At 52.2% G+C, this 10,754-nt stretch overlaps 1 protein-coding gene across 3 annotated transcripts in view; it reads right to left on the bottom strand.

The window, feature by feature from the left end:
* Window positions 1-1,917: 1,917 nt before the first annotated feature.
* SLC4A2 (solute carrier family 4 member 2) overlaps window positions 1,918-10,754 on the bottom strand; it is a 40,613-nt gene continuing 31,776 nt past the window's right edge. For all 3 annotated transcript variants that reach the window (XM_070944538.1, XM_070944540.1, XM_070944539.1), the window contains exons 16-23: window positions 10,372-10,566; window positions 10,003-10,206; window positions 9,766-9,855; window positions 9,406-9,572; window positions 9,039-9,292; window positions 8,695-8,864; window positions 2,604-2,777; window positions 1,918-2,501 (exon numbers count right to left, since the gene is read on the bottom strand). In XM_070944538.1, the coding sequence (XP_070800639.1) occupies window positions 2,421-2,501; window positions 2,604-2,777; window positions 8,695-8,864; window positions 9,039-9,292; window positions 9,406-9,572; window positions 9,766-9,855; window positions 10,003-10,206; window positions 10,372-10,566 (1,335 nt within the window). In that variant the 3' untranslated portion in view covers window positions 1,918-2,420. The remainder of the gene's footprint in view (window positions 2,502-2,603; window positions 2,778-8,694; window positions 8,865-9,038; window positions 9,293-9,405; window positions 9,573-9,765; window positions 9,856-10,002; window positions 10,207-10,371; window positions 10,567-10,754) is intronic.

Here is a 10,754-nt window from a genome sequence, read left to right as displayed (position 1 = left end):
GCCGTCCTGGCACATCTGGCCACTTTGGGGATTATTTGGACTCCGAGCCAAGCCGAGGGGCTGCTCCTCTCTTTCTCTCTGCTCCAGCTGAGGTGGGCGCCCACTGAGCCCACTGGGGTCTCCAGCTATCCTCGCCTGGCGAGAGCCCACCTTGCATCTGGGTCCCCTTTGCCACCTAGCCAGTGTCTTGTGCTGATGCCGCCTGTGGTCTCCCCTCTCGCACTGCTGTGTGCATCGGCCTCGGGGTGATCTTCAGCTTGGCTCCGAGCCCCGAGTACTACTACTACTACTACTACCGTGCATTCTATAACTGAGTCCCTTTCTGGATGGGCGGCCTGGTGAGCAGTGGGGACGAGCCCCCTGGGTCTCAGTTGCCCCCCAAGAAGCAGGGGAGGAGTCGTGGGATGGAGCAAAGAGGGCAGGGTAGCTGAATGCCTGCAGAGTCCGGTCCATTTGTGGAGGGCTGGACTGCCGCCTTGCAGACATCCCTAGGAGTCAGTCCAGTCCATGGAGGAGGTCCAGTCCCCTGGGCCGGGGGCGTACTTCCTGCTGGTGGGTGGGTGGGTGGCCCCGATAGACACCACCCCTCACCTGTGGCGGCAACTGGGTAAGTGGGGAGGGTCCCATCCCTGACCTGTTCCCAGCTGTGCCCTTCCTCGCCTCTTAGGTCCACCTGGCCACATTCCTCAACCTGGGCAGCGTCGTGGCAGGCTCGGTGGCCTTCATGGTGGGTTTGACGGAACTCCCATTGCCGACTTACCAACCCTACTTCTGTGCTCTGCAAGGGCTGTCACACTCAACACCCGCAGGGTGCTTACATCTGGCCCGCCCTGGAAATAGGGAAGGACTGGCCTGTGGTGCCTCTGCCAGCGAAAACGGAGCTTGGGAGGCTGCGCGCAGCCCACCCGGGCTGCGTGTTTTGGCTGCAACGGCCTCCTGCAGCCCTCTGCCAGCAAAAACGGAGTTTGGCTGCGCATAGCTGCCTGGGCTCCATTTTTGCTGGCAGACAGCAGCAGGAGGCCGTCACAGCCAAAAACGGAGCCTCTGTGAGTGATGACTGGCCACGCCCCCCCGCCATGTTTCCCCCCCACCAAGGTCAAACAGAAACCTGATACAGCCCTCAACGAAATCGCATTTGACACCCTTGCTCCAGGTACTCCACAAAGGGTCACGCTGTGTTCACGAAGAGCAGCCCGTGCCCCGTTTTTGCCTCCAGGTGACGTTTCCTCTGGGGTAAATGGCTAGGGGTGGGGGTGGGCATTTGCTGGCCACTGATCAGTCCTAGGGAAGCCGCGTAAGCCGCCTTTTTCTCCCAGGGGGCTGGGAGGAAGCAGACACCCCTCCTGTGCCTGAAGAGCTGGGCAAAGAACAGAACCCCGCCTGAGAGGCACAGAGAGAAGCCCCCTCCCCACCTCAGCCTTTGGTTCTTCCCGGGGAACCGAACAGAGGCCCAGCACTTCCCTGCAGCCACTCCCAAACTCAAGACGCTCCTGTCGCTTCTCATGCCAGCCTACTCTCCTTGCACACCCGATCAATAAAAGTGGCATTTCTGGAATTTTAGCTCTTGTCTGTCTGGCGGCACGGCCGAACTCAGGGACCCCATGGGGCGCACAGGGTGGAGGGACTTGTCTGCCAGGGAAAGGCTGCCCCGATGCCCAGTCCTGGCTCTGTGTCCAGAGGCAGACGGGCCTGGACGAGGCAGCCCTGCATCTCTGGGTCCTCCCCTGGGCGGCTATTTTCCTGGGGCGGTAGAGAATTGGGGGGGGGGGGCTTTTAGTGGAGCAAATGGCGGCAGAGCAGAGCAACCTATGGGGTGTCTCCCCTTGTCTGGCCTTCTCCTGAACCGCGAGGCTGCCTCCCCCAAGTGGGAGCCCCCCCCCCCAACAAAACTGGCGAGACATCCATGCAGGAGCCCTCCGCTTTATTATCTGTCAATGTTTCCCATCCCTGCTTCCTTCCTCCCTGGACCCCAATTTCAACATGGCCTGGCCCGGTGGATTAAAGGGGTGGGCAGGTACCTGCTCCATGAAAGGCCCCTCCCGTGGCTTAGGGCCTACTCCCTGCTCTCCTTGTCCTGAATGGCTGGGGAGGCTCAAAGGCGCCAGGGCCCAGTCCTGCCTCAACCGACTTCTCTCCCAGCCCCCCACCTCTGATATAGCTGTGGATTGAGACCCTAAAGGCAGTCGTGGTGCTTCCTGGAGGGGTCGCGCCCCCCTCCGGCTGGTGCATAGAATTGAAGGGTGCGCGTAAGCTCTCCAGCGGCTGATGGGGTGCCGGGCAGGGGATGCTGCTCCGCAGACAGACCACGCAAGGGTCAGGAGGGGCTCAAGGCTGGCCCTTCCTCCCATATTGACACGCAAAGGCACTGGGGTGAGGGGGGGGGGTCAGCTCTCAGCACCCGAGGTTTCGGTGTTGTCTCTTCACACCGGCATGGGCATCTCGTTGTACTCGTCCACCCCTTCCCTCTCATCCAGGATGGGCTCCGCCTCAGCCGCATCCAGCTGCAGGGGAGAGACCCACACAGGTGATGGGCTTGGTCCCCTCCAGGATCGGGCCTCCCCCCCTTCCCACACACCCCACACACCTCTGCACCCCAAACTTACACACTTCATCTCCCGCTCTGTGAAGATGCGGCTGAGCAGGCACAACCGGAGAGGCACGGTGAGGATGAGGATGAAGGGGAAGGCCAGCGAGGCCACGGTGGACATGACAGCCCAAAGCACGGCCAGGCAAGCCAGCTGCAGGAGCGTGAACAGGTGCATTCGCATTGTGCGTACCTGGGGAGGAGGGAAAGGAGGCTGTGTTGGGCGGGCGGCCTGGTTCCCCCCGTTGCATGGAGGCCTTGCCCGCCTCCACCCCTCAGCCCCCGTACTCCGGATGTCATCCCTAGCAAGCAGCGAGGTTGGGTTGGGAGCCAGAGGTAGAAAGGTGTAGCAGTGGTGGGATTCAAATAATTTAACAACCAGTTCTCTGCCCGAATGACTGGCTGGGTGGGTGTGGCCATGGTGTGTGACAGGCAGCACTTAGTCTCCTGCACCTCCCTGGGAGCAAAAACGGGCCACAGGGGGATGCACTGCCGCCCCCAGGCCCCATTCTGCAGCGTCCTGGGAGCCAAAACAGAGTGCGTGGGGACTCCTGGAAGGGGTGGGGCGGGGCAGAGCCAGCCATCAATTTAACTCCCAGTTTGCCCGAACCAGCCTGAACCGGCTGAATCCCTCCACTGAGGTGTAGGCAGCCACACCTGCGACATCACGCACACATATAGACACATGACACAAAAGAGCAAGCCAAAGGGTTCCTTTGGAGGGAGCGTGAAAAGCACAACCCCCTGTGAAAGACACTGTCCTCCCTTGCAACCACCACGTGGTCAATGGATGGTCAGGGGGAGGGGAGGGAGAGTGTCCCACCAGAAAGATTTCCTACTTAAAGTGAGTGAGGGTGGGTGGGTGGGAGGGTCCCCTGGTGACCAGAGGGCCATTGTGCCCAGGAAAAGGCATGACTCATCCTGGGATTCATGGGGCGGGGGACAAAGCGCCCCTTGCTGGGGCCCTGGGGTGTACATAAATCCAAGCAGAGCTGGCCAGCTGGGCCCCCAATTGGAGTGAGAGCCTCGGCAGGGGCCACTTGGGGTCCGTCTCTGCCAGATCTCAAACCACAGGCATCTTTTCCACCAGTGGCCTCCCAAGGCTACCAGCCTGAGAACACCGCACCAGTTGTGTTCCCTGGACACAGCCAGAAAGGCACCGGTCGCAAAGTAACCCTGCTGCAGGAACTATGACAAGTCGCCGAAGGACAAGAGTTATACTAATATCTCAAAAATAATGGAACAGAATCCTTAAAGAAAGCATGCCGAAGAAGAGGGACAAAGTGGAATGTGAATAACAATTCATTTTTAAAAAAATTATTTGAAATGATTTAAATTGACTAAAACAGGTCAACGTGGTGGCTCAGTGGATAGGATGCTGAGCTTGTCGATCGAAAGGTCGGCAGTTCAGCGGTTCGAATCCTGAGTGCCGCATAACGGGGTGAGCTCCCGTTACTTGTCCCAGCTTGTGTCAACCAAGCTTCCGGTTTGCTGCTTGTCGCTGCCAGACGTTCCTTTGGGATCGTCAGCTTCCATCGCCTGTCAGAGCCGCCTTCACAACGGAAAGGCGGCTCGAAAAAACTCCGTTTCCATGAGGAAACGGAGATAGAGCCGGCAGGGGTGGGTAGAACTCTCTGCGGAGTCCCAAAGGTTTTTCCTTTACTTTTGGGACGGAGCGGATGAGATGCCCCGTATCCCCAGCCGCTGCTCCGGGCTTTGGGAGACCTCTGCTGATGCAGAGCCAGGCGTCAAAAGCAAGCCTGCAAATTTAACAGACTACTCAAAGAAAATGTGAGCTGGACCTGTAATACTGAACTGCAAGTATTTTACTGATTTTTTAAAAGAAATTACTTAAGAGAGAGGAGGAAAAGAAAGAGGAAAAAAAGCCTTTTAAAATGGCGTCGGCTGGAGGAGAGGCAGAAAGGGAAAGTCCTTCCGTTTTTTATTACTACAATGTAGCGGAATAAATACCACTGGCTACATTTGTAGACAAAACTTCGCTCCTGTGTTTTTTTCTCTTTTTCTCTCACTTGGAGACCTGATATTGTTGTTGATTGGAAAGAAGTCTTTTTTGCTTTTTTTTTAACAAAGTCTGCCTGGGCGGAAACATGGCACTGAGACTCATAAAGTCAGATAAACAAGAAGGGGGGGGATTCCCCCACCAACAACTTAAAGGAACAAGTCTTAACTCTTCAGTCTGAGAAACCTGATTTTAATATAATAGAATTTTTTATAGAAGAGATTGAAAGAAGGGAGGAGATTGTGAATCAGCAATTTGAAAAATTTAAGCAGGAAATTAAAGAATTGGTGAAATCTAAGTTTGATTCTTTGGAGAAAAAATTCTCAAAAATGGCTAATGGTTTTACAGAATTTATGATGCAGTTGGATACAAATACTAATGTACTAGAGTCTAAAATGGAAGGAATTCAAGATAAATTGGACAATAGAATCCAAAAAATTGAAAATGACTTGATAAACATTCAGGATAATAGTTTAGAAGAAAAATCTAAAATGAATGCTGATCAAAAGTATGGTAATGCAGAAAATCTGCAACAGAAGATTGAAAAAGAGATTTTAATGGTACAATATAATTTCATAGAATATGCGATAAGATTAAGAGGTTTGCAGGAAAATAATAGGGATGATTTAAGGAAAATATCTTCTGAATTTCTAGCTGGGATTCTAAAGGTTCAACCTGATGAAGTGTTTTGTAGGATTGACAGAGTTTATCGAATCAACTCCTGGAATGCCAAGCAAAGGCAATTGCCTAGAGATGTGGTGATTTATTTTACAGACAAAGAAATTAGGAATAACATCGTGCAAAATTCCTTCAATTCTAAGTTGCAATTGCATGGAAGAAAGATTTGGATTTACAAGGAACTCCCACCTAAGATATTGATGGAAAGGAAGAAATTTGGTTTTTTGGTGAATGAGTTAAAAAAGAGAATATATCTCATTCAGGTGGGACGCCCCAGTTGGTATTATATTTAGATATCAAGGAGAAAGATATCAGCTAAACACTGTTGAAAGAGCGGAAGAATTTTATCAAAATAGGTTGAAAATGAACTTAACATCTTCAGGTATAATACAGGATAAGCAGAAGGAGCCGGAAATAAAGGTAAAATATCGAAATATATAGACTGTACCAGATGAATTGCCTTTGGATTCATTGGATACCCCAGCTGGACTATCTACAAATCTGAGAGAAGTGGCATCTAACCTTAAGGTGATGACTTATCAAGGCAAGGATAAGCATGGAAACCAATTAGGTGAAATACAAGGGATAAAAAAGAAATATGAGATACAAAAACAAAACCAACAAGACCAATCTACAAAGCAGAACAAAATCCGACCAGATGATACACAATTTGTAGAAAAGAAACCAGGATGGAAACCAAACCCACAAAAAGTAAAGAAAAAAAGAAATAGGTGGCATAAAAATAGAAATTTCTAAATCAGGCAACAGTGAAGCCAGTGACTTTAAAATATGAATGATTATGTGTAAACACAGAAGAGGCGACGTATTGGTTAATATCATCCTGAAGATTGTGGCAGATCTCTGCATGGCCGTAATTTGGGGACGTGAAATGAGCCTTAAACTGATGGATTTGAATTATCCATTTTGGATTTTTTTTTTTTTTTGTGTTGATAAATATATTATATTATCTTGAATTACAAGGCAAGAGAATTATGCTGGGGCATGCAGAAGATCGGGTTGTTACCCACTACGATGACGGGAATTAATAATCCTGATGAAACCCATAATTATTACTATATGGAATATAATTATAATGTCACTCGGGTGGTTGTTTTTACTTTTATATATATAAGAAGATATTTACTACTGATGGGGGCAGATATGATTGAAGATCTTGAATAAACTGTTGCAGCAGCAAGTTATGTTACCCGATTATGGATGTTGGTTCTACCAATCCAGTGGAAAGACCTTAAAGAAGATACTATATGGATTATAAATTTAAAGTCATTGTCTTTTCCTTTTTTTTTTATTTAGATATAATGGAAAATATAGACATATATTTTTAAGTAGTGTGGGCAGTGAATCAAAGATATTAAGAAATGTTGTGTATGGTAATTTTGCTTGATAGTGGGTGAATAAGCTAGTTAGTAGATTGATTAGTCTAAGAAAAGGGATTTTTAAGTGATATATTTAGGGGAGTGGAGGAAATGGATAGAGTGGAATAAATGTTAAACTAGATTTGATGGGGAAGGTTGCTTTGAAATGTTATAGTAATATACATAGAAGACTAAATGTTAAAGTAGGACTTATTGTATAGTTTTAAAGTGGAGAAGTTATTTTATAATGTCATAGTATAATGTCTTTTTTTTTCCTTTTTTTTTCCTTTCTTTTCTCTTTTCTCTTTTCTGAAATGTATGGATAAAGGGGGATGTTATAATATTAATAATATTTTTAGTAAGTAAAGGTCAATATCTAGAGGAGGGAGTAAGTAATCTGTTATGAAATAGGTTTTTTTTGTTATGAAGAAGTCACAGGGGGGGATGGGTGGGGTGGGGAGGGGGAGTTAGGGAGGGGGGAGGGAGAGGGGGGAAAAAAAAAAGGGGGAAAAATCTGTATTTGAAAACTTTTTCAATAAAAAAAAAAGAAAGGTCGGCAGTTCAGCGGTTCGAATCCTGAGTGCCGCATAACGGGGTGAGCTCCCGTTACTTGTCCCAGCTTGTGTCAACCAAGCAGTTCAAAAGCACGTAAAAATGCAAGTAGAAAAATAGGGACCACCTTTGGTGGGAAGGTAACAGTGTTCCGTGCGCCTTTGGTATTTAGTCATGCCGGCCACATGATCACGGAGACATCTTTGGACAGCGCTGGCTCTTCAACTTTGAAACTGAGATGAGCACCACCTCCTAGTGTCGGGAACGATTAGCACATATGTGCCAGAGGAACCTTTACCTTTTACCTAAATTGACTAATCCAGGGGTCCCCAACCTTTCTGGGTTGGTGGCCTGGAGCAGGAGGGGGGGGAGAAGGGATGATTTTGTGGGAGGGGCAGGCATATATGCGTGTGCACTAGGGGTGGGTTCTACTCACCTTTACTACCGGTTCGCAACGGGGCCGCACGCACGCTCTTCTGCACATACGCAGAAGGGTTTTGATGACGTTGGGGTCGGTGGGCGGAGCCTCCCTCTGGTTTTATTACCAGTTCTATAGAACCGGTTCAAACTGGGGGCAACCCACACATGCGTAAACACAACATTCATAGAGACCCTGGTGCGAGTGGGGCTGTGGACGCCGATGTGAGTGGGGCTGTCGCAAAGGTTGCAAAATGGTCCCAAGTCACTTTTTTTCAGTGCCGTCATCACTTTGAACGGCCACTAAATGAACGGTTGTAAATTACGTGTAGTTGGGGCACAGGAGGAGGAAAGTGTGGAGTAGTAAGCAGTGAGTTACTAGCCTTGGAGTGCTTGTCTGGGTGTAGCCCAGAGACCTATGTGGTTGTGTCGGGTGGGGGGGGTGGGGGGGTTTGGAGGCTACCTACTCGCGTGTATGTCAAAGAGGGCGTGAAAGGAACGGCCGTAGCCGTGGGATGTGCCCCCAAATAGATGGCTCAGCCATGAAACAAAGCCAGCAGATCTATAAAAACAGGTGGCAAGCAGGTGTGGCGGAAGAGGCTTAAACTCAAGGTAAACACTTTGTAAACAGAAAAGCAGTTTTGGCTGGATAAAGGGTTGCAAAGGGAAGGGAGCGGAGGAATGTGCCAGCTGCCTCCAGGCACCAGAGCAGGCAGATCCGGAAAAGGCCAAAGGGGCAGAGGCTCCCTTGGAAAGGGCTTAGCAAAGGCAGACCATCCCAAGACAGTAGTTCAGCCAAAGGAGACCAGCCGGGCACAGACGCCTGTGGCAATATCACCACCGACTCGGTGGCACCCAGAGGAGAGACTGACACTCACGAGAAAGAGGGATGAGAGAGGCTTTGCAGGGAGAAAAGAAGAACGAGAAAGGAGGGATGGAGAAGAATTTAGGGGGCGGATAGACTGACATGAATCACATCACAAAAGCAGAGCATCCCTACAGTAGGACCCACAGGCCTCCACCCCTTTCCCAGAGGCAGGGAGGGCCCTGCATCTGGAAAGCCTGACCTTCTTGACGTAGGGCATGTCTGGGTGGTGCTTGGGGGGCATGAGCAGCAGGTGGAGGCGCTCGTAGAACTGGATCCCGTTCAGCGAGGTGACGCCCATGTAAAGGAAGATGCCGAAGAGCACCGCCAGCGGGATTCTGCGCAGCAGGTCCCCGATCACGATGGACAAGCCTGGTGGGAGGGGCAGGAAGGGTGTGCTCAGTTCCCCTCCCTCCCAGCCCCACAGCAGCCCTCCTTCCAAATCCAGCAGCCAGTGTGAGCAGCAAGGCCGTGCGGACAGGGGGGAGAACAGTTGGCCACACCAGTCAACCACCCTGCAATAAATGGGGGAGTAGAGCGACTCACCCACAAGGACGGCCACCAGCAGCCCGGTGACCCGCTGCTCCTTCACCTCCTGGATTTGGGGCTTGTCCCCTGGGGCCACGGCCTTGCTCATGACAGTGAGCGCATTGGCGTGCGTGACGGAGCGCACCGTGGCAGCCGCCAGCCACGGCAGCCCGAAGAGGGCGCAGAAGCCGCCCATGGCCATGATCAGCAGCAGGTCCAGGTGGAAGCCGGAGCCCTTCTGCAGTTTCCGCTCCTTCTTACTGATGATCAGCCTGGGGGCAGAGGGGGAAGCAGGGTGTGTGTGTGGGGGGAGGCTCCTCTCCATGTATGCCCGAAAGACCAGTGGGGGAGGACAGGAAGAGGACCCCCAGCCAGCAACACTCACGTGGTGATCTGCGTCTCCATGAAGATGAGGATGAAGACCAGAATGGCAGGCAGCACGCTGGCCAACATCATCCACACTGGGAAAGCCTTGCTGCTGCCCAGAGGGTTGATCACCCAGCCTCGCTTGTCGGGGGACGTGACCGAGAAGCCACTGGGCACCGACAGTTTCTATATGTGGGGAGAGTAGGAGAAAAGAATTCGGAGGAGGCTGAATAAAAGCGAAAGGGGCAAGCAGGGGCTGCTCAGGATCCAGCCAGGACCTCTTGTGAGCCAGCCAGGGGGCATGCCTGAGCAGGGGGTTGCATGGTTGCACCTCCCTTGCGGGGAAGCCCGAAGGGGACTCCAGGAACCCCCCTCCTACCTGAGTGTAAGTGTCCTGGATGCTGGAATCCACCAGCACCATGAGGAGGATGGCGATGGGCACTCCAAAGTCTCCGATCACCCGCCGGACCTGCCCGGAGAGACCTGCTCAGCCACAGGAGCCTCTGAGCACGTGTGGAGTGTCGTGCCTCCTCCCCTGCAGTACCGCTTCTGTTTGCCGACAACAGTCTCCCCCAGACCCTCCCCACCTCCGGGACCCCCGGTACAGGCCACGCACCCGGCCGGGGAAGAAGCGGCTGTTCTTGAACTTCCGCAGGAAGAAGGCAATAAAGAAGGTGCCGGCCATCAGCACCAGCGAGAGGAGGGCCGTGTTGGGCTGGCCGGTCATTTCTGAAGCGTCACGGCCAATTGTTCCGTTCTCTAGTCCCGGAAGGCCGCTGGTGCTGTTCCCGCAGCCGTGCAGCGGGTGCGCCTGGAAGATCTGCATGGAAAGAGGGAACAGAAGGGGTTCAGGTGTCACCTGGGTGAGAAACCTCTGGGCCATCGTTGCCACCAAGGGGCCCCTTCCCGGCCGGCCTGCTTGAGTTTCAGTCCGTGTCCCCCCTTCCATGTCTCAGCCGTAGGACCACCTCCCTGCTCCGGTCACCTTGATGAGCTTGAAGAAGGTCTCGTAGATGAAGATGAGGGAGATGAGGAAGGCGAAGATCTCCTGGGTGAAGCGGGAGACGAAGCGCACCAGGAAGCTGCCCTCGAAGGCCACAATGGCCAGCACAATCAGGACAAGCCAGAAGCCGATCCAGACGCGGCCCACCAGGTACTCCATGCCGTGCGAGTTGCAGAACTGCCAACGGGCAAAAAGAGGACAAAGACCCAGCGGTCCGAGGGCTGCCTCCATGGGATCATGAGGGGGCGAGCTGGGGGGAGCGACGCCGAGGGGCCTTGCTCCCAAGGGGCCAAGAGTTGTCCCAGAGCCTCCTGCTTCCAATCCAAAGAATGCGGCAGAGGGGCTGCAGACAAACGGACACCCCT

This window comes from Pituophis catenifer, unplaced genomic scaffold (genome assembly GCF_029215685.1).
Source record: "Pituophis catenifer annectens isolate HBS135680 unplaced genomic scaffold, rPitCat1.0.hap2 SCAF_5, whole genome shotgun sequence".
Lineage (NCBI taxonomy): Eukaryota > Metazoa > Chordata > Lepidosauria > Squamata > Colubridae > Pituophis > Pituophis catenifer.
The sequence above is the reverse complement of the archived record's forward strand: the minus strand, read 5'-3'. Positions and strand labels throughout refer to the sequence as shown.